Source organism: Larus michahellis, unplaced genomic scaffold (assembly GCF_964199755.1).
Source record: "Larus michahellis unplaced genomic scaffold, bLarMic1.1 SCAFFOLD_255, whole genome shotgun sequence".
Lineage (NCBI taxonomy): Eukaryota > Metazoa > Chordata > Aves > Charadriiformes > Laridae > Larus > Larus michahellis.
Window position 1 is genome coordinate 116,820 of NW_027436244.1, and position 23,248 is coordinate 140,067.

The 23,248-nt window shown below is 53.1% G+C and overlaps 1 protein-coding gene and 1 pseudogene across 4 annotated transcripts; both read left to right on the forward strand.

The window, feature by feature from the left end:
- The first annotated feature begins 568 nt into the window (after positions 1-568).
- LOC141737138 (uncharacterized) lies at positions 569-5,394 on the forward strand. 4 transcript variants are annotated; one of them, XM_074571757.1, is made up of 7 exons: positions 569-1,652; positions 2,078-2,166; positions 2,276-2,393; positions 3,367-3,495; positions 3,810-3,958; positions 4,244-4,369; positions 4,924-5,394. In XM_074571757.1, the coding sequence occupies exons 1-7, from the start codon at positions 1,192-1,194 to the stop codon at positions 5,019-5,021; spliced, it is 1,170 nt and encodes a 389-aa protein (XP_074427858.1). In that variant the 5' UTR covers positions 569-1,191; the 3' UTR covers positions 5,022-5,394. The 4 variants fall into 4 exon arrangements, with proteins under 4 accessions (XP_074427858.1, XP_074427857.1, XP_074427861.1 ...); XM_074571756.1 differs by lacking the exon at positions 4,924-5,394 and having other exon boundaries at positions 4,244-4,659; XM_074571760.1 differs by lacking the exon at positions 4,924-5,394 and having other exon boundaries at positions 569-1,169; positions 4,244-4,659.
- Positions 5,395-12,091: 6,697 nt separating this feature from the next.
- LOC141737139 (uncharacterized) lies at positions 12,092-14,274 on the forward strand (annotated as a pseudogene).
- Positions 14,275-23,248: the final 8,974 nt, after the last annotated feature.

Here is a 23,248-nt window from a genome sequence, read left to right on the forward strand (position 1 = left end):
CCCCATGTGGGGACACGGCAGGGGTGAGCCTCAGCCTGGGGAAAGCCCTCCTGGTTAGGAGACAGTGAAGTGTCGCCCTTTGTCCTGGAGAGCCTGGGCTCCAGGGAGCAATCCCTCCCTGAGCATTGTGGCAGCACACCGAGAAGACTCCATCTGCCGAGAGCTGCTACTTGGTCAACCAGGGGAGAAACCAAGTCCATTTCTAGCCTGAGAAAGCATTTGTCGGACGATAGGGTTTTGCCCTTTGCTGTGGTCAGAGTGAAGAGACCAGGCAGAGACACAGGGGATTATGCGGGTCCAATGCCAAGGATAATCCATAGGAATCAGTCCCAGGGGTATTCCCTGTGCTGGAAGTGCCTGGGATCTTCTCTAGCCAAGGGATGTTGTCAAATATTTTTAGGAGGGGAAGAAAACAAACGGAGAACATGGGGGGCCTTTTCCAAAGCTTTCACTTTGCCCCTCTCTGAAGTCCTCACTCATCAGCCTTTGGTCTTTTTCCCAGGCAGTGCGTCCTGCTGCCAGGACTCGGGACCTTCGCTATGATCCGAGAGCAATTCCAGGGTGAAGAAGAGGTGTTTACAGCTCAAAGACCAGTCTTCCAGCTGAACATTGATGTGGCATGTCTGCAGGATCTCACGTTCCCCACAGTGGTTATCCCTGCTGAGAAGGCAGCGGCCACCCGCCACTTCCCCGCTCTGTGTCTAGGGGCAGCTGTGTGCTCTGTGCTCTTTGGAAAGGGCTGGGAGAAGGAGAGAGTTGCCTCCAAAGGTCGGGGGATGGCTTGAGCGCCCCCAAAACAAACCACTCCCCAAGAGCTGTGTTTATAAATGACCTTTTCTGTGGCATTTTGTTACGAATCTTACATGGAAATTTAGCTTGCTGTGGCAGTGATGATGTTCCTCCTCCTTGCAGAGGATGTCGAGATCAAGCCGCTGAACTACAGGTGGCTACCATGAGCCACCTCCTTCCTGCGGCACATGGTGGAGGACTGTGTGCGAGACACCATACTCCTGTACTCTTTCCAACTGAGGAACGGGCAGCACCTTTCCTTCGCCTTCAAGGACATTGGCGTTCTGTCCTGCCAAGATGGTATGCTATGCATGCGGTTTTATTTTGACTGCGTCACAGGACTGGAGAGCAAGGCCAGCCACATGGCACTGCTTCACACTGTAAGTTGCTCCGGTTTTGAGGATGCTTAAGTGTCTTTGGGAAGCCTATGGAAGGGTGAGTAACCTGATCACCGTTGGCCAGCCTGGATGTGGCAGGGCAGTGACACGCCTTTCCCCATGCTCACCCCCACTGACTTCTGCCTCGGGAAAGAAAGTTTCTTCTGAGGTTCTGGGTCCTTGCCCTACGAAAAGCCTGGCAGTGTTATATTGCGCAGTCTCGGGGTTTGCTCTGCAGCTTCTCCAGAGCAGAGCAAGGGCTAATGTTCACGGAGGAGAGTTTGGGAGAGGGCTGTTGAGAAGTGGCTTTCTTTTGGAGCAGGACACAGTGCCCACTTCCTTTGGGATCCAAGAGAAAACTGCCTTGGGAAGCTTCTTACAGCTCTGTGCCACTTTGCGGAGGCTGTGGGTGCCATGTGCAGTGGTCTCCAGTGGAGCGACCACCGCTCGGGGGATGCAGGCTGCTCCTGACCATGCGTTCCCAAGGTGAGTGCGGCATCTGCAGCCCTCCACCGACTGAGCCTCTGGCTTCTCAGCTCCTGCTCAGGAGCGTGTGTTGTTGGGGCTCGGCACTCAGCATTGAGTCAGGGATCAGTCCTGAAGTGACTAGTTTCTGGTGAACTAATGATGAGTTTGGGCTATGCTTGTATTCTCTTGGAGTGGCCGGGCATTGTGATCATGTTTCTCACGCCCAATTTGCTGTCATCCCCATCAGAGAGAAGCAGCTGTACACGGAAAGGACTTTAAGCTACATCTTCTGGTGTTGGGGGGAGACTGCAAATAAAACCTCTGCATGGCCACAAAGGGTAGGGGTGCCATGCCTCGCATGACAGCCAGGAGGATTGGTGCTGGGCAGCTGCAGAGGGTAGGGGTCACCCTTCTTCAAACCTGTGTCATCACTTGCTTTCCAGTTTTCAGTTCATTGTGGTCAGCGCCGCGGTGGTCGAGGCTCCCGCCAACCATCACAAGAAGGCTGCAGAACAGCAGAGCATCAGAAAAGGTATGGGAATGGGTCCCAGCTCTCCATCCCTTCCCCACGCTGGGTGACCACAGCCTGGTTCAAATGCACTTGCCATGGGGCTGCTCTAAAGAGCTTCCTCCTTTCCCAGGTACAGCGGGGCATCCTGAGAAGCTGCTGCAGTGGCGGGCAAAGTTTTCCCTCCCTGTGCTGCCAAGCCAGAGTCCAGGCAGAAGGCAGCAAGACCTGGGGGAGAAGACTTCTGCCAGGTGAGACCTTGTGGGATGGGATGAAAGGGATCCTTGAGCCCATGTAGGAGAGACATCCCCTTTGGACACTCCAGCTGGAGGGACTCAGGAAGGTCCCTGACACATGCCCCACAGTTTTCATGAGCTCTTTTGCCTCATCACAGGCCCCTTGGTGGGGAAGATGGCAGATGTTGAGTGTGCCCCACATCACTTTGCTTGCCCTTCCAGCAGACCTGAGGTGCAGTCCTCTCCACTGCCTCTCCACCCCATTCATCTGATGTGGCTCAGGAAAGGCTCCCCCATCCCACAGGAAATGGCCCCACATCCCGCGCCTCTTCTTCCAGCCTGGGGAGCTTGGATCCCACATGAAAATGGGAGACCAACCTGCCCCATGCTCATGCCGACTCCTCCTGGTGTCTCTCTGCAGTGTGCTCCCCCTGTGTCTAGGCAGCTCCCCCAGGATGATGGAGGCTGTCAGGCAGGAGCCTGTACCTGCAGCCAGGCCCACTGCTGCCATCCTGTCCTCTGAAGGCTTCGGGAGAATGCTGCAGGTACATGCTCTGCCTTGCTCCAACTACGGCGCTGCTTGAGACTGTGCAAATGCCTCTGTATGCAGAGAGCCATCCTGAAAGAGTCCCTTGGCTTCTTTTCATTGTCACCTGTCTGTCACCTCCTTCAGATCTTCTTGACGAAAAGGAAGGTGCTGCACACCCTTCCCACCTGTTATTGCCCCCTGGGTCATCATGAAACACTTGATTCTGGCCAGGGGCTACGGAAAATGTGCTAGTCCTTTCTAGGTCGTTGACAGTGGAGGTCTTTGGTCACTCAGCTATGTCTGCCATGAGCTGAGGAGCCTGGCAGGACTCTGATCTGGGCAGGGGCAAAGTGCTGGTGACTGGGCAGCTGAGGGACACCAACGTGGCTCAGAGCCGGATGAAGCCCCTCCAGGAGTGGAGACTAATCCTGCCTGCTGCTGTGTTTCCATCCTCTCCAGGAGATCTGGCAGCTCTCTGCAGAGTAGGAGAAATCAAAAATCCAGTGGGAAGAGTAGCTGCAGCAAGCGAAGGCAGAATTGGCAGTGTGGGAAGCCTGGTCTGCAGGGGAGGACCAAAAGCCACTCCAGGTATGGGCAGCGATTGACACCGCTGAGAGCAGCAGCGACCCTCTCTGTCAGGGCACCCGGGGTGGCAGGTCTCACGGGGTGGGAGCAGGACTGACACCCAGCTGCAGGGCAGGGCTCTGCCTGCTCGTCCCCGTGCGGGAGAGATCAGCAGCAGGATGTGAGGGGCAGAAGCAGCTGTCAACCCGTGATGATGGGCACGTGGTACAGAGTCTCCTGGCACCCAGGTCCTGCTGCAGGCTCCTTTCAAGAGGTCCTCTGGCAAACGGCACCTCTGTTTGCCCTCTGGTTTTCTGAGAGGGTCTCCTCCTTGGCAGGCCCTCGGCACTGGAGGCACTTCGATTCCCCACCCTCCAGCCCAGCCCAGGAGAAAGGAGGCCAGGCAGGGGTGGAGGAAGGCTGGAAACCCTCTCCCAGCAGAGGAGACGGCGGCAGCAGCAGCCCAGATGGACAGACTCCAGCCTGAGTAAGTGTGTGCCTGCTCTGCCACAGCCTGGGGCAGTGGAGCAGCCATGACTACGCCGAGATGTCCATGTTCCCTGTCCCTGCTTCCTGGGGTTGCACAGGACACCCTCTGATGTCCCCTAACCCGGGCATGAGCCGGGCTACCCTGACAGCCAAGGCCCCAAACTCACCCGCAGGGTGAAAGGGTGGGCACACGGGGGACAGGGTGGGCGCAGGGGCTGGAGGCGGGGAGAGGCAGAAGGGTCTCCGGCAGAGGTTGAGGGATGACGTTTCCCTGTTGTTGCAGCCCCCTTTCCCCATGAGCCGCCCAGGTCCTCAGAAGGCTGGAACCACAGCAAGCACAGAGGACCATATACAAGCACGTCACTGAGAACAAGAGGTGGCGTCAACAGCAGCAGAGGCAGCTTCCCTGGTAACTGTCTCCAAAAAGGGATGGTGCTTTCCCCGGCTGCAGGGCCCTTGCCTCCACTGAGGGCAGCCCTGGGGGAAAGAAGGGATTTTTCTGGCAGCCCTTGTGAGACAGAAGCAGATTTTGGAGGCTGGCTTTGTGCTGGACCTCCCTGACACCCAAGGGGACTGCCTGGGCACCCACAAGTGGCTTTCCATGGGGGATGTAAAAGTACTGGCTGAAAGCAGAGGGATCCCTCTGATGGCTGGCTCTCTCCTTTCCAAACCAGAGCGCATGTCCTTCCCTTGCAGAGTCCTGCCCCAAGATACTTTGCCCCCAGGGGGGACACCTGTATGGGACACCCAAGGTCTCAGCCCCACCAGACTCAGCCCCAGGCTGACTAGCTGCACCTGGGACCTTGTCATGGGCTTGGGCATCAGGGGCCTCTCCCGCTTCACAGACACGTTGAGGCTTCATGGCAAGCAGATCACAACGCAGGTGGCCTGAGCTATGCCTGCAGGACTTCTCTCCCTTCTCCCTGTGCATATGATCACACGCTTTTCTTTCTTCCTCCCTAGCACTAGATGCTGGTATCGCAGCAGAGGGGAAGGTGCCGGGAGTGGTGGCTATAGCAGTGGCTGTTAGCCAAGGGGCTGGGAGGCTTCTCAGCTGCTGAGATACACCTACAAATACAAAATAAAGAGCTCTGGGGCTGTTCCCAGCTGGACTGACTGGCCTGTGTCTGGCGATGGATCAGTCTAAAGGGTTTATACACACCCCAGGTGTGATCCCAGAACTGCTCCTTGGAGCAGGAGGGAATCAAGTCCACACATGCACCACAGCAGGAACATGTGCAGCCCCACTCCTGCACATGCCAACACACAGGCAGCACGACCCAGGAGCCTCTCATGCTCTCCCTGGGAAACCAGCAGAGCTGGTGCTTCCTTGAAGCGCCTGCACGCAGCGTGGAGAACCACCTGCAGGGCAAGAAGTCTGTGCGTGATTAGCAGGCTGGGACCACGGGGGGAGCATGGAGGTGTGGTGGGTAGATGGCACGGCGGGAAGGCTGAGGTGCAGGGACGTGGGCTCCTCGGGAAGCGCTGTCTGGGAAGGCGAGGTGGTGGACTTGCCTTCTGCTCAGGGTGGGACAGGAGACAGTTTATGGTTCAGAGTCAGCAGGCAGACCACGGTGGGTGCTGTGTTAGCAGGTATCTGCTAGAGAGCTCCTGTTCAGGAGGGAGATGGAGAGGAGGCCTTCTTCAGACAAGTGAAGGAAGCCTCATGTTCACAGGCCCTGGTCCTCACTGCAGAACTGAACCACCCAGGTACCTGCTGGAAGGACAATCCAGCAGGGCTCAAGCAATCGAGGAGATTTCTACAGTGCATTTCCTGGCACAGGTGATGGAGGAATCAAGGAGAGGTGCTCTGCTGGAGACCTTGTACTGGTGAAGGAGGAAGAACTGGGTGAGGATTTGAAAGTCAGTGACCCTGAGACGGTGGAGTTGAGGATGTGGAAGGGAGGGAGCAGGGCAAAGAGCAGGACCACAGCCCTCGCTTTCAGGACAGCAGACTGCAGCTTTTCAGAGATTTGTTTGGAAGAATCCTGCGGGATGCGGCCTTGGAGAGAAGAGGGGTCCTGGAGAGCTACTTGACATTCACGGACCACCTGCGTGGTGGAGCAATGGAGCTGGTGAGGGGTCTGGAGCACAAGTCTTGTGAGGAGCGGCTGAGGGAGCTGGGGTTGTTCAGCCTGGAGAAAAGGAGGCTGAGGGGAGACCTTCTCACTCTCTACAGCTCCCTGAAAGGAGGGTGTAGACGGGGGGCTGTTGGTCTCTTCTCCCAAGTGACGGGCGATAGGACAAGCGTAAGGTTCCTGCTCTCTCCTCCCTGGTGCGACCTGAGCGCATGACTGCCCTTCCTGCCCCTGCCCTCGTGCCATGGGACCTTGGGGGGGTGGAAAGGAACGGCAGAGTCATGTAGTTATGTAATCTCTTGATTATCTTCAGGTTTTGCAGGTTGTAGGTTTGGCAGGACCTGCTGTGTCATTAACGTGATGATAACACAAAACCTACAGGCACCTGTGAGGGGCATTTTGGATGTTACTTGATTTGCGAGAGAACTTGAACAGCTGAGGTATGGTAGCGATATTGTCACCAGAAGAAAGTGAAGGGAAAGAAGATGAGGGTGGTGAAGATACTCAAAAGTGTTATAAACCTTGACAGCGGAAATGTGTCATTTACAGTTTATATGAAGAGTTTCCCTTCAATGTACTGTTCTTTTCAAAGATTTACAGAGGACATTTCGCTATTCCTGTATGAGAACTCAGTGATTTTAAGTTGAAGCTCTCCACTGAGATTTAAAACAAAAACAACCAACCAATGTGTCCTGGAAAGAAGAGTAACTACACAAGCTCGATCATCTTCCTCTTGTAGTTTTCAGTTCTTAAACAGCAGGTCTGTGTTTTTTCCCTTGGGCTGGGCAGTGATTAAAAAAAAAACCCTTGAACTTTCCTCTGAAATTTGAAGTAGGGGAGAGACATCCCCTTTTCTGCCCCTTCTGCTATCCTGCTTTCTCTTACACTTCCTTGGGTCATTATGCCAAATTCCTTGCCTTCACTAGAGCCAAGACACCCTGAGGTACTGTTTTGGGGCCGGTCATCTACTGTCAGGCAGAGATGTCCACGTGAGGTGTGCTTGGCCACAGAGGCCTTGCCGCAAAAGGACTAACAGGTGGGTGTGTGGTTAGTGATGGATCTCCCTTATCCACAGTGCTGTCGGTCACGTCAGTGAATGATGCTTTGGAGGGGTTTCAGATCGATGGTAATTACAGAATAATAATCATATAATTATTACTGCCTAGTCTGAGGGAATGAGGGAAACAAAGGTCTGGGGAGGAGAGGATACTTTTCAGTAGCCATGTTTTATAACCGGGCTTTTGTGGGTAAATGACAAGACCATCTTGGAGATGGTGGCTGAGATTGTGTAATGGAAACTGTTTTGTTCTGGAATTGAAGCCCAAATGGCCTTCTAACAGCTGTAGACAACTTAATCTGGAAGCATAGGGTTTCTTTTCTTGAAACAGCAGATAATTCCATTAGAGGGGGGGCCTGTTTGGAAGTTTTAGTAGTTTGGGGACAGAGGCCCATGGGGAGATGGGGCCCTTGGGGGTGGGAGCTGTTTCTGCCCCATCCCCTCGGCCTGGTGCTCACAGCTGGAATGGGCTTTACAAAATCCTGCAGGAAGGAGCCAGATGTGGGACCTGTGGCTGCGCTGGGGAACAGGGAACACCCCTGGACCAGTCTCGGACCTGCGTCAATCCTACCTTGCAATCAGCTCTTCCCAGCAGGACATTGCCCAGGAGTTACTTTGGTTGGTGCTGGTCTCCTTCAGGAAGCATGGTACGCACCAAGAACACCCAGAGCTTTGCCTTTGCCAGAAGAAGACGTCAGGCACAGCTGGGGCTGATGGCCACAGTTCCCACCAGCTGTCCTGGTCAGGAAGATGCAGGTAAGATGCCACAGAGCGGGCACTGACTTGTTGTCACAGGAACAGGGTTTAACTGCAGAAGGGAGGCGGGACGAGAGGGCCCATGAGGTCAAAAAGCACCGGAACTGCTGGGACAGTCACAACGACAGCTGAGGGAGAAGGAGAATCAGGTGACCTTGCTGGGACAATGCTTCCAAGGTAGCATCTGCCTCAGAAAGACAAAGACAGACAGAGGCACTGGGAGGTTGTGGAGTGGGTGAGAAAGGTATCTGGGAGCGAGAAGAGCACATGGAGATGGGAATGGGAGACAGAGATGGATGCAGAAAAGCCGGGGTGTTGGCAGTGAGGACGCTCCTGCTGTGCAGGTGCCTGTGATGCCATGGGTGGGTGAGTAGGCATTAGGGCAGGAGCAGGCTCCTGGCTTGTGCAGCTGTTTGCAGTATCATAGGTGGATGAGCAGGTGATGGGGGAGAAGGAGGCACTTGGCTTGTTTATGTGCCTGAGTAGGTGACAAAGCTGGAGCAGGAATGTTCCATGTGCAGCTGCTTACGGTGTTGCAAGCGCCTGAGTAGTTGACACTGCGTGCGCAAACTCCTGGCCTGTGCAGGTGCCTGTGATGCCATTGGTGGATGAGAAGGTGACGGGGCAGGAGCAGGACCTGGCTTGTACAGCTGCTCCTGATGTCCCTGGTGGCTAAGTAGCTGTTTGGGTATGAATGAACGCCTGGCTTTTGCAGATGCTTGTGATGTCAGTGGTGGCCCTGCAGCTACAAGGGCAGGAGCATGCAGCTGCTTCTCCAGCTGCTCATGATGGCCTCAGTGGATGAGTAGGTGATAGGGTGGAAGCAGGCCCCTGGCTCGTTGTTTCAGGAGTGTACACAGCTGCCACCTAGATCATGGTAGGAATTTTGCAGGTCCCACCTCAACAGGGCTCGGCCTCAGGTTCCTGCTCGTAGAAGACAAGTCACCAATCCACTGAGTAAATCGGTGGTTTATTTATCCAACGTGCAGAACAGCTCAAGCTGGGTGCCTCCAAGGAGGGACCCCTACTGGAGATCTCACCCCCTAACTGTACCCTTACAGTCAGGTTTCTCGGGACGTACCACACATCACATGATCCCCAAGTCCAGCCACTTAATCCTTGTCGGTGGTCTCTTGCTTTTTTACCGGTTTTCTTGGTCACTGGGCTGGCCTTTTTTTCTGAAGTTACCTCATTCTCTTGGAGTTGTTTCCTTGGTCCTTTTCTTCTTCATTCTGCTTGCATCTGCCAGTTTCAGCTAGTTCTGCAGTTTGTCCCCCAGTCAGCTCTCACCACCCTCCCTCCCCAGACTGCCTTTACCCTCTCTGTGCCTCACTACTCTTTGCGTGGTGCCTGCAGGCAGTGCCCTCGGCCCTGCTGCACATCACAGAGGAGCTGCTCCTGAGCACAGCTGTCTCCCTGCAGCACTGCCCGCTTGCCATGAGCTCCTTCCATCCCAGGAGCCCGTCCCAGCTCAGCAGCAGAGGACCAGCCCAAGGCAACACTTTCTCTGCCCCCACTGGGCTCCCTCCAGGTGTCCCTGGGGCTCCAGGGGAGGCTGCTGGGAAACAGGCTGAAGGAATGGCTGATGTTCCCTTCCTCAGCCAGGGACAGAGGCTTCGTTCCAGCAGCGTCCTTTCTCATACTGGGAAAACAACTGGGCATGAGAATAGCCCTTCCTTGTGCCATCATTAGGCAGGGCACCCAGACAGTGCCCGGGAGGGATCTCCATTAGCCCTGCGGAGGGAAGGGATGCAGCTGAGTCAACTGAGTCACCTCCTCCTGTGTTTTCAGTTCTTGGGACGGAAAGGGACTCGACTCCCTCCCATGCACAAATCCCTTTTGACACAGGTGGTGCAGGAGCCAACCAGGAGAGGAGAACTGAATGGATGGTCACTGGGCAGCCAATGATTGGCAGGTGAACAGGGTCCCAGTTTGGGAAACCGATAGTTGGAAGCAACTGCTGGAAATAGGAGGACAGAGCGTTGTGCATTGGTTGGGTAGAAGGCCATGATCGTTTGAACTCAATCAATGCTCAGTTCAACCAACAGGTAGATAGCCTCATGCAGCTGCAGCAAATTGATATTGTAGACGATGGTCAGGAATGGGAATGCTTACTCGAATGGTTACATGTTAAGCATGGCCACACTGGCCCTGCTGACCTATACCAGGAAGGTCTAGCCCAAGGATGGCCTGTATCAGTTAAGCTGTGCGAACAAGTAGTAACTGCCTGTTCACACTGTCACCTATGACTCAGTAAAGATCATCCAAGTAAGGCGCCTCCCTTACACATTCGGGACAAGAAAGCATTGTGGCATTCCTGACAAATTGATTATATTGGGCCCTTGAAACCATCAGGTGAAAGAAGATATGTCCTGGTAGGAGTGGAGATTATCTCCGGCCTCACTATGGCCACTAGTTCCAAATCAGCTACAGGGGACAACACAGTAAAAGGCCTAAAGGGATGGTTCAGCACACTTCCCCTTCCCGAGGAAATCCAAAGTGATAACAGTTCATGCTTTATTGCTACGGTGGTACAAGATTGGGCCAAGGAAGAAGGGATTTGGTGGGTATTTCATACTCCCTATTATCCTCAGGCTAATGGCATTGTTGAACGCACCAATGGATTGGTTAAGTGTTTTGCAAAAACTCATGAACCTGGTTGGCATTTGCAATTGGATGATGCCATCTATCAACTAAATAACAGATGGAGTGGAGATGGCTGTCCTAAAATGAAAGCTTTCTGTGTATCTGCTAATATCATCTCTCAAAAAGTTTCCAATGAACCAGGAAAATGCCTAGGAAGATTTCACCCTGGACAACCTGTGCTGGTGAAAATGCCTCAGATTGGAACAGTACCAATGGTACTAGTTCCTCCCAAAAATCTACACGCATGGGAAGACAGAGATGGTTCAGGAAAGATACACCGGATTAGTACCTGGTGGATCTTGCCCTCTTTCTAACCCTGTTGGTCAAATAAGACCGAGCAGATTTTCTTTTCTTTTGTGTCTTACACAATGAACTGTACGTGGACAGATGGATCAGCCTATGCTAACCCTGAGTGCCTCCAAGGAGTCTTGACATCGATCCTGGTAGTAATATTATTTTTATTGTGTATGGCTATTTGGAGACCCAAGTTCTAAAATGATGAACTGGCAGATGGAATTTATGCTATGCAGTTTTACCTTTTTATTCCCTGTTATTTGTAGTCACAGAGATGCAGTGTGGCCATGGTGTCAAGATTTTACTAAACACAATGTGATGGCAGGAACAAGAAATGGCTACTGTAGTTATACATAAAAACGAGGCGTTTTCAAAACATGAGTGGACCTGGAATAGTTGGTATCCAACCCTGAAAGGTACGGCAGGAGAGGAAATCCAGGTAGGATGTAGAATGATCAACGGTTCAAACCATGAGAAGGCCACAAGAATAGAAATATTTCGCCCTAAGAATCCACGCTCAGTGACAACAAAGCACTGTATCACTGATAAGTGGGATTGCTGATATAATTTCACTCTTGTGGAACCCACTTTTGTAACTTGTTGTTGGCAACAGCATGAAATAACGCTGTTATCTGAATTCAAAATAGATATAGTTGAACCTGACCCAGCCACACAGCCTAGTCTGGTTCCGCTCTCGCTATTTGAAACCCTTGACAGTAACCACACTGAAACCTTATTAAGTGGATGATGACCTTTGGGATAATGCATTGTCAAGGTACACTGCAAGCACCAGAACACCACAAAACAAAAAGGATTTAAATCTCTCTATGCTGGTTATCCAAGGAAGTGAAGTATATTCCAGAGATAAATGTAGTTGGAAAGACTCACTTCAAATGACTAAACTTGAAGACATCCCAGGAAAGGAAATACAAACTGGTTGCCGAGTGATCAATGGGTCTACTCGCTACAGACTAACTGAAATTAAAACAATCTATGTGTACTCTACCAAACCAGAAAAATATAATACTGAATGTTACAGAATTATGGAGTCAAATTCAGATTGGTGTTACAATTTTACTTTTACCAAACCTACAGTAGTGTATTTTCTTTGGGGCTATAAAGGCACAGAATTATCATTTGAATTTATGATTGACACAACTACATCTGAACCTGCTGGAAAGAACCCAGAACCTGTACCCCAACAAACTTTCAAAGGTGTACCTACTCAGCCACCCATTAGTCTAACTCCTTACACTTTCAACTTTGGCCCTTATGTTATTAAACATATTATGTTATTAAACATAGAGGTCAACAACAAATACTGTTTAACCCAACATATTCCCTCAAACGAGTGGAATTATCAATGCGGATTAACAGCTCTGCGATCAAACCCACCTGCTCACCATTCCTGAGTACATCTTATGCAGGATGGTCAGCATGGTTACATGGGCAAACCCTTACCTCCTCACAACAATTGAAGAGAGATGTGACTGGTATCTTAGGAACAGGACTGGGAGTCTTAAATAGTATAGATGCTGAGGTACTGGTACTTCCCAACAAACCAGTCACCACCACTAGTGATCTAAACAAATTGAAACGTCCTCTACAGTCCTCTCTATTAGCACTGGGAAACCACCAATGGCTTTTATCAAATATATTACCTCAGGGGGAAGAAACGGGTGAAAAAGACCATCAGCTGATAACAAATGCACTTGATATAGCCCAAAACAATGTTTCTTCGGCTCTTAGTTGTATCCAAGCCCAATTGTGGATGAAATCAATGACAGCTGCAATTATAAGGGAAGGTGTAGAAGGCACCTTGCCCACTGAAATTTGAAAAGTAATATGGGATAATGCAATTGAATTTGAGAAAAAAATTCAATCCTGGTGGTATTTGGTTAATTTCACCTACAATCCCATTGAGAGCAAAGCCACAGCTTTTGTCCTAACAATACGCAATGCTTCAGTATACACCATATACCCAATCATCGCGCTGGGGTTGAGTCACCATGGAGCCATACTCTATCCAATAGAGCACAGAGTGTGGGCACAACAAAACAAGAATAAATGGCAAACTGTTGATATTGACACATGCATTTCACGAGACCAACAAGGATTCATTTGTGAGAGTAACACCCTCAAAGCGCAAGACATTTGCCTTGACACCGACAAAAATGTTTGTCATTTTGAGATACATCCTGATGAAACCCCAGAAACTGTGCTTGTATATATTGGGAAAGGGTGCATTTGCATGAGGTCTCCCTGTAGTCTTGTATTCATAGATGACATAGCAGTAGATATAAATAATCACTTGAATTTTTGTGTTTGTAACTTTACTAGCATTATTGGATGTGACTTCAATTATTCAGCTCCTGTTATGTCTTATCAATTGCTATAGTCTAACTACATGCTGATTCGTGACTTATTACTTGCCCCCACTGGGATGAACATTACATTGGTGAAGAAGCTGCTACAACATACTGACGTGAAGTGACTGTTGAAAGAAGCCCAAGAAAACGGACAAAGAACTCTGATTATTGTCCATCATGATGTCGAAGAGATACACCAAGTGTTGGAAAGAGTCAAGCAAGACGGATGACATTTTTGGATGGTCACCAACAGCTACAGGAATCTTTAACAAGACGCTCCATCCTGTGGTAGTACTCACTGCATTGTGCTTTGCTTTAACAATTGTTTTGTATGTTAAACTTTGGATCATGATGAAAAGCTGAATTCGCTTGACAGCTCCACAAGATGTATTTGTACTTGATAACCCTCACCACAAGAGCACATGTGATATTCCCAATCAGTTTTGAGTATTGTGGAGCTTGAATAACTATAGTCACAGGGTAGAATATGTGGAATAATTACTAAAATGATCAAAAATACAGCATTGTTCACACATTAAGGAAAGGTATGCTGTCCTTTGTGTGAACTTTGCTCATTATAATGTCATTATAATACCAAAACACACCTCCATCCCAAAGGCTACCCGCCTAAAGGTATTTATGACTAAAGTCACTCAAACTCCACCTTGAAGGTAAAAAATAGTATAAAAATCGCTCAAGAAAGGGGGGATATGAGGGAAGACACCACCGTGAACAAGTCAAGGAGGACTCCCATCACACACTGCCTTTCACTTCCGGGACCAGTCGACGGGATGAACCTATCTATCTGTTGCTTAAATAAACCCCACTGTTTAGTTTCTCATTGAACGCAACCAAAGACTTGAGAGTGGCCGTGCTAGTTCATAAGCACGACTAGACTGAAGGCACAGTCCACTATTAGTGTATCCAAATCGTAACAGTTTAATACATTAAACGTGACTGCACTGATAGTGGTGAATTGGGCATCACCCAGAATTTAAACACAGCTGCATGTAGCTTCCCACCTCGGTGAGGAGCGTTAAAACGCAAGGTGGTTTATTTTCTGCCAAAACCGTTTTGCCTCTTGTAATAAACAGCCAGATCCCTTAAACAGAAATGGCACTTATTTTATTATAGGGACAAAGTCAATAAAGCAAAAGCACAGTGCTGGGTGCATGACTCAAGTCAGAGACACACCAGCTAATACTTCACCCACGTCTTACATACATTCAATATTGCATACTTATACACTATTTTAGGCAGAGTAATTGTTTATGATGATTATCATTAGTCCCTTTTCTCTTCTATTTCTGCATTTCCTTCTGACAATTGTTTCTGTGGATCGATGATCTTCAGCTCCCTTTTCCCATGCATCTGTTTCCTTCTGGTAGGATCGATTATCATCAACTCCCTTCTCCTATGCATCTGTTTCCTTCTGTTAATCATTTGTGGGGTATTTTGGAGAAGTTCTCTTTTGTTTCTCTCAGATGTTTTTCTTCATAGCTGCTGTTAGTTGTTATCTTTGAGGTTTCTCATGTTTCCTAATTACTAAAGGTTAGTTATCCTTATAAGTCAAATATTTATAGGCTTGTTATTATGGCAAAAGCTACCATAATGCTCCTAATACTGGATGCCAGATACCATAATGCCCCTAATAGCTGCTTCAGGCATCCAGATGATCATAACAGTCGGCTTTAGGTACCTCAACACCCCTATTATCGGGGTCCAGGTACCATAAGGCCCCTTATAGCTGCTCCAGACTTAATACCAGGCTCCAAGCTACCGTCATAGTGGGGTCTAGCTCCCGTAATGCCCCGAATATTAGGGCCCGCTTACCGTAACACCCGTAATAGCTGCTTACAATAGCTGCTAATAGCTTTAATATCAGGCTTCTGCCTAACCCTCTGCTGGTGCCCGGCTCCCGTAATGCTCCTAATACCGTCTCCAGCAACTGCAACATTCCTAACAGCCGCTCATGCGCTAACACCGCCTTGACTGAGGGGGGATGGGGGCCGCCCGGATGCCTGGGGCCCTCCCGGACACCCCCCAGCACCACCCTCAAGGCTTGTGTGTGCCTCAGTTTCGCCTGAGTGCATGCCGGGGAGTCACTCCCCGGACACACAGGTCCCCCCCGGCCCGGCGGGCGCTGTCGCGACAGGGCCGGAAAGCGCTGCCAGAAAGCGGCCGGAAAGCGCAAAGCGGGGGTGGGGCCGCGGGGTGGGGGCGTCGCTCAGGCAGCGGTTAACTGCTGGGGGCGTGGCCACAGCGGGGAGCGCGGGGCGGTGTTTGGGCGGGGCGGTGTTTGGGCGGGAGCGGAGGGCGGCGGGGGCTCCGCATCTGGTCCGTCCCCGGGTCCCCCAGCGTCCCCTCGTCCCCAATGGGCCCCCCTAAGGTCCCCCTCACGTCAGCCGGGTCCCCCTCAGCGCCCCAGTGTCCCCTCAGTCGTCTCCCCCAGCATCTCCTCAGCCTCTCCAGTGTCCCCTCAACACCCCCATGTCCCCTTAAACACTCTCTGGGTGCCCTCAGGCCCCCTTGCCCCCGCCAATGTCACCTCAGCCACCCAAAATATTCCCTTAGACACCCCCCAATGTCCCCTCAGCCCCCCATAGCCCCTCACCAATGTCCCCTTAGGCCCCCCCCTTGTCCTTTTTAACTCACTCTGGGGCCCCTTATCCCCCCAAGGCCCCACAATGTCGCCTCAGCTCCCCCATGCCCCTTCAGCCCTGCAAATGTCACATCAGTCCCCGCTGGGTCCCCTTAGACCCCCCCAATGTCCCCTCAGCCCTCCCATACTCCCCCAAGTATCCTCTGAACCCCATATGTCCCCTTAGACCCCACCAGTGCCCCCTCAGCCACCCCCGATGTCCCCTCAATCCCTCCATGTCCCCTTAGACCCCCTCTGGGTCCCCTCAGCCCCCTCAATATCCCCATAGCCCTCCCAATATCCCCTCAGCCCCATGGCAGGGATTAGCCCCCCCCCCCATGCACCCCAAGGAGGTGTTAGGGGGCACCCATAATGACACCCCCCCCAAGTAATTAACAGCTGCTTTTAATTGGGGGGAGGGGGTGTTAGAGGATCACTGGAGTTTGGTCAAGCTTGGCGGAGGGGACCCAGGGATCTGGGGGGGGTTACCCCTGCCCTGCCTTTGGTGACAGCTCTCAGGGGACCCAGGCATCCGGGAGCAGTGACCCAGGGTAGCAGGATGGGGGAGGACCCAGGCGTCCAGGACCCCCAAGTCCCTATGGGGTGTCCCCGCTCCCCACCCCTTAGATGCCCCTTCCCCCATAGGGTGCCAGTGCCCCCCTCCCCACCCCTTAGGGTACCCTGTGGAATTTGGATCATGAGGTGAAGTCTCTGTGCTCAAACAGCAATTAAGAATGGCTTTGCTATCACTTGTGCAACCCAGGGGAGTGAAGGCTTGTCTGGCTATCACAGGGTACATAAATAACGGGGGAGTCTTGGGGAGCCAGGACAGCCCTGCTTTTCATCAGCAGAGACAGTAAAATCAAGATAACAGAGACTTTGTGTAGCTCTTTGTTTACTTGAGAGGCTGCCATGCCCGGTGATGGACCTTTGCCTCATTACCTGTGAAACGCATATTCAAGTTGACACCCCTGTATATGCTAATGAAGATTTTAGAGATCATGCTGAACATATATGACTATAGCACTCGTCTCTCCACCCAAATCATACTACACGTCACCCAGGGGAAGGAAACCTCGTAATTATGGGGATAAAAGGATGGAGAAAACGACTGTTAAATTGGGAGAGAAGAAACTTGATACCTGACAGACCAGTCGACTTCCTCTGCCCCAGGCAGGGACGCCTTTCTGGGTAAGCGCTGCGCCTTTCACCCTCTGGGGAATGTTACCCCGGCTTGTTGTACTATCATTATTTTTGCTGGTAATATTAACCTTAAGTAATTAGCGCTATTGTAGTTAGTGAATTTATCAACGGCAATCTCGAATCTGCGACTGTCGCTCTCAATAAAATAACTAATTTCGATTATTTGCAAATCTGATTCAGTGAAAGTCCTTTGGTGGGACTCTAATAGTAAATCAGTGAAAGTCCTGGGACTGTGACAGACAAATATCGAAACTACAGTCCTTTTAATGCGACATATCCCCTCAAACCCCTATGGGTGCAACCCCCCCTCCCCTTACCCCATAGGATGCCCCCATACCCCCTAGAGTGCCACTGCTGCCCTGTAGGGTGCCAGCCCCACACTCTCACAGGTGTCAGGTCAGCCATCCCATGTCTATAGAGTGCCACCCTCATCCCATAGAGTGCCGCCACCCTTCTCCCCACACGCCCATAGGGTGGCCCCCTGCCATGGGTGCCAGCCCCTCCCTTCCCCCCACTGTAGGGTGCCACCCCCACCCCAATAGGTGCCCCCCATTGTGTGTGGGGTGTGCCTCCTCCCTATCACGGGATCCCTCCCAAGGTGCCCTCGTAAGCCTCCTCTCTCCCCCTGCCAGCCCTGCCATCCTGCTCCTGCTGGCCCTTAGCACCTTCAGCCCCCTGTGGCCATGGGTGTCAGCCCCCCCTCACCCAGCCAGCCCCATGCTGGCCCTGTGTGCAGGCAGAGTCGGGGAGTTGGTGACCTTCAATGAGAATGGGGACGCCCTGGGGCGCTATGACATCTTATAGTTCTGGGGTGGCAATGGCAGCGGCACCTACTGGGTGGTGGGACAGTGGGTGCAGGGGCTGAGCCTGCGGGTGAGCTCCCCCCGGACACCTCGGTCCCCACGGGTGCCCCCTGCTATGGTCTTCTGGGACCCCTCTATAGTCAACTGGGTCCCATGGGTGCCCCCACATGATCTTATGGGTGTCCCCACAGTCATTTGGGTTCCCATGGGTGTCCCTCCCAACCACGATGTCCTGGTGGGTCCGCCCATGGTCATCTGGGTCCTCATGAGTGCCCTTTCATGTTGTCCTGGTGGGTCTCCCCATGGTCAGCTGGGTGCTCTTCCTGGACACGTGGGTCCTCTGTGGGTGGGTTGGGATGTCCAGGAGGGAGTTCTCTCCTGGATGCCTGTGACCCCATAGGTGCTTCCCCTGGATCTCCTGGTGGGACTCCATGGTGTCCTGGTGGATTCCCATGGTCATCTGGATTCCTTGGGGGAGGTTCTCCCTCTGGGTCCTCTTGATGGGTGGGGTGGGATGTCCACATAGGGTGAGATGTCCAGAGGGAGTGTTCTCCTCCTGGATGCCCAGGGTGGGCATCTGCGCCCTACCAAAACTCTTCTTGGGCTTGGGGTTGAGCCTTACCTACACCACACTCCTCACCAAGACCAACATGATCTACAGGATCTTCAAGCACAGTGAGTCGTGGAGGGACACAGAGGTTCTGGAGGACCCAGGAGACCAGGAGGGGGACAGGAGTTCAGGGAGGAACCCATGAGTTGAGGTTGAGGGATGTAGGATGGGGTTCCACCTACCCCATGCTCCTTACCAAGACCAACCACATCTAATCTGTCTTCAAGGAAGGTGAGTTATGGGGGAAACCAAGAGTTCTGGAGGACACGGGAGATCAAGAAGGACCCAGGAGTCCAGACTGTGGGTGAGGATTTTGGGTTGTGGGTCAAGAGTTTGGGTTGCGGGTCAGGAGGGACGTAGGATGGAGTTCTGGAGGACCCAGGTGTCTGGGAAGGGGACCCAAGCATGCGAGGCTCAGGCAAACCAAAGGGATGGAGGCATATGGGCTGGTTCCTCCACCTCTAGGGAGGAATCTCAATGTCTGGGCATGGACCCATGTGTCCGAAAAGGAGCCCAGGCATCTGGGCACCCCATACTCCTCTCCTGATTGTCCTCGCCCTGCCCCTGGCAAATGGTCGGTGACCCCTCCCCATTTCATCAGCCCCATCTCCCAACTTGTCATCACCTTCACCTTGAGGAGCCTCTAACTGGTGGCTGCCTCCATTTGGGTCCTCCTTTGCTCTCCTCACTCCCTCATTGACTAGAAGATGGGTTGAACCCCCAATCCTGAAGATGCCCAAGGTGTCCCCAGGTGTGACATAGCCAAAGGTGGCACCTTGGAGTGCTTGGACTTCTCCTCATGTTGACCTGCACCATGCCGCCAAAGCCTGGGGGGTCTCCGAGGCCTTCAATGAGGCCAAACCCATCGGCTTCGCCATGTACACCACCTGCATTGTCTGGTTGGCCTTCAGCCCCATCTTCTTCACCACCCAGTCAGCCAAGAGGGTGAGGACATCTTGGGGGGATCTCAGGAGATGGAGAAGGTGGGATTTTGGGGTTGGGGAGACCCAGGAGGTTGGAAGTGAGTGTCTGTGGGGGAAGCCAAGGGGCTCAGAGTGACCCAGGAGACTGGGGAGGTGGGAGCGAGATGCGTGACTGTAGGGGAACTCAAGAGTTTGGGGGGACCCAGGACTTTGGGGACAGGCAGAAGATGGTAGTCTGGGGGGGACTGGGAGTTGGGTGGACCCGGGGGTTTGGGGGAGACACAGGTGTTTGGGGAGTTGGGCTTTGGGGGGACCCATGGGGGTGTCTGGGGGGACCGAGGAGTTCAGGGGGAACCCAGGAGGTTTGGGAGGACCCAGGAGATCAGTGAGTTGGATTGTGGCCCCTCGCACACCATCCCCCACCCATCCCCACGCCATACACCCCACCTCTGCCCCCACCCCCCCCAAACTTCCAGCCCCCCACAAACCCTCGTGTAAGGCCCCACATGAATCTTCATGTGAATCTCTGTGTGAGCCCTTGTGCAAATACCCTCGTGCACTACCAACCGTCCCCTCTGCACTCCCCCACCCCGGAGCCCAAACCTTGACCCCTCCCCAAAACCCCAACCACCCCCCAGAGACCCTTGTGTGAATCCTTGTGGAAACCCTCGTGTGAATCCTCATTCAGGACCCCCCGCACGCACCCTCCCTGCACTCCCCCTCCCTCCAAATCCCCCCTCAACCCCCTCCTTCATCCCCCAAATCACCGCTCCCCCCCAGCCCCCAGCCCTCTACAACAAGCCCTCGTGGAAATCCTTGTTGAATGCCTCGTGCAAAAACACCTTGCAAGACATCCATTCCCTTCCCTGCCCCCAAATACCCCCTCAAACCCACCCCCCAATCCCCCCACGAATCCTCGTGCAAACCCTTGTGTGAATCCTTTTGCAAGGCCTCGTGCGAATCCTCATGCAAGCCCCCTCCTCTACCACCCCCCCAAATACCTCTTCAACCCCTTTCCCAAGACCTCTAACCCCCCAGCCCTGCAGGCTTCCTCGTGCGAGCCCTCGTGCGAAGCCTCGCGCAAATACTTATGCAAGCCCCTTCATGCGCCACTGCCCCCTCTCCCACCTCCCAAATCTCTCTCCCCTCCCCCACCCCCACCCCTCCCCACTCCCTTATGAACCTTTTTGTGAACCCTCCTGCAAACCCTTGTGCAAACTTGTGGGAACGCTCACGTACCATCATCCACCCCCTTCCCCCACCACCCCAAAATCCCTCCCTCACCCCCTCAACCCCCCCAGCCCCCTATGAACTCTTGTGCAAACACTCATGTGAGACCCCTCCCCTACCCCCCAATCTTCCAGCCCCCCACAAAACCTTGTGCAAACCCTCCTGCGAACCCTTGTGCAAGCCCTCCTGTGCCACCCTCCCCAAATCCCCCCCTCAATCTCTCCCCCACTCCCCCATGAACACTTGTGCAAACCCTCATGCAAACCCTTGTGCAAACGCTCCTGGGAATGCTCCCCCAGCCTCTCAACCTGCCTGAACCCTCATGTGAACCCACCACCCCCCTCCTCCGCATCCCCCCTCAACCCTCTCCCCCACCCTCTACAAACACTTGTGTGAATCCTGCAAGGGCTTGTGTGAATCCTTGTGCGAGCCCCCCTCATGCACTTCCCCCCCTACTCACCCCCACTCCCCACCCCCTCCCAACCCCCCAAACCCCTCCCCCACCCCATCAAACGCCCCCTCAGCCCCCGACGCACCCTCGTGCAAACCTTTGTGCAAGTACCCACCGTGCACCAACACCCACCCCACCCTGTACCCCTGATCCCCCTTCACCCCCCGCCATTTCCCCCCAGCCCCTGAAGAGCCCTTGCACAAACTCTCGTGTAAGGCCTTGTGCAAATCCTCGTGCCAAATCCTGTTCCTATCAAACCTGCCACCCCTGTCCCCCCTATGAATCCTTGTGCAAACACGTACCATCATCCATACCCTCCCCCATCCCGCAACCCCCAAATTCCCCTCGGATCCCTCCCTCAGGCCCCTCCCCTGCCTCCAACCCCCCCAACCCTCTACAGACCCTTCCGTGAACCCTCGTGCAAATCCTTGTGCGAGCCCCCTCATGTGCCAACACCTGACCTCTCCCCGTCCCCACCCCCAAATCCCCCATGAAACGCCTCCCCCACCCCTTCAACCACCTCTGTGAAGCCTTGTGTGAACCCTCGTGCAAACCTTCAGGTACCATCATTCACCCCCTCCCCAACCCTCAAATCCCTGCCAGCCCCTCCCCCCCCTTCACCTCCCCATGAACCCTCCTGCAAACCCCCGTCCCAGCCCCCACCCCCACCAGCCTCCCTGCCCCCTCCCCCCCGCAGCCCCTCGCCCAGCCCCCATCAACCTTCGTGCTGCTGGTAGAACTGTTAAAAGTTGAGAGCATTGAAAAGCTTTACATCCAGTGAATGAATGCTGGTCTTAGTTTTAAGTCATATATTTAATGGAAATGGGAGAAAGGAACCAGTAAATACAGCTTGTAAAGTAACTAAACTTCTTTTTCCTCATGGCAGGCATCGTGCAAGGCCTTGTCAGAGCCCCCGCACACCACCATCCACAGCCCTCCCCCTTCCCCCCACCCTCCAAATCACCCTCAAACCCCTCCCCCACACCCCTATTATAATTGAATTTAAAATAAATCGAGTCCAAAATAGATTCAATAAATATTTATTGAGGTAGAAAGGCAAAAGCAGCACTGGGTGGCCGGGGAGTCGCAGCTCCACCAAAGGCTCGCAAATTCAAGCAAGCTGAGCAGCTCTTTTTATCTTCACGGAAGTTGGTTTCGACATCTTCGGTACGCCCCTCTGTAGCTTCTTGCTTGAGGTAGTTTAGATAAAATGTCGGTCACAGAATCAGCTCAAAATAATACATTCCGATAACATTGTGGTTAAGCTTTTTGTCAAACAGGAGTTCCCATGTTGGTGTAGCAAGATAACATTGTGGACATGTCTCTTCTGGTTAAACAGGGAGTTCTCAAGACTGCCACAATGGGTTCGTTCCTCTTAACTTGTTTGATCAGCAAATCACCTTTAGTTACTTATTACACCCCCAGCCCCCTGTGAACACTCGTGCAAGGCCTCGTGTGAATCCTTGTGTGAATCTTTGTGCAAATCCTCATGCATAAATTGTAGTGCACCACACCTTATCCTCCTCCAAGCTCATGCCCCCCGAACCCCACCAACTCCCCCCCAACCCCCCCCCTCACTGTGCACAACCCCCCACCCCACTCCCCAAATCCCCCCTCAACCCCCTCCCCCACCCCCCCCACATACCCACCTGCCCCCGTCCCCCCAGCTCCCTACAACAAGTCATCATGGAAATCCTCGTGTAAACCCTGGTGCAAAACCCCCTAGTATGACCCCCCGCCCCCAAATTTCCCCTCAGACCCCTCCCCCACCACCCACACGCCCAGTGAGCCCTCATGCAAACCTCCATGTGAACCATCATGCAAGGCCTTGTGTGAACCCTCGTGCAAATCCTCGTACAAGCCCCATCATGTACTGCCACCCAACCCCCTCCCCTCCCTCTCCAATCCCTCTTCCCCCCCCAAACCCTTGTGTGAATCCTGGTGCAAGGCCTTGTGCGAATCCTCATGCAATTTCTTGTGTGAAACCCCTCGTGCACCATAATCCACTCCTCTTCCTTCTACCCCACCCCCAAATCCAGCATCAGTCCATCCCCCACACACCCATCCCCGTGAAATCCATGTGCAAGACCTCGTGTGAATCCTCATGCAAATCTTCATACGAGCTGCCTCACGTGCCCCGTCCCCTCCCTCACCTCCCAAATCCCTCCTCAACCCCCCCATCCCACCCGCACCCCACAAACCCTTGTGCAAACCCTCACGTGAGCCC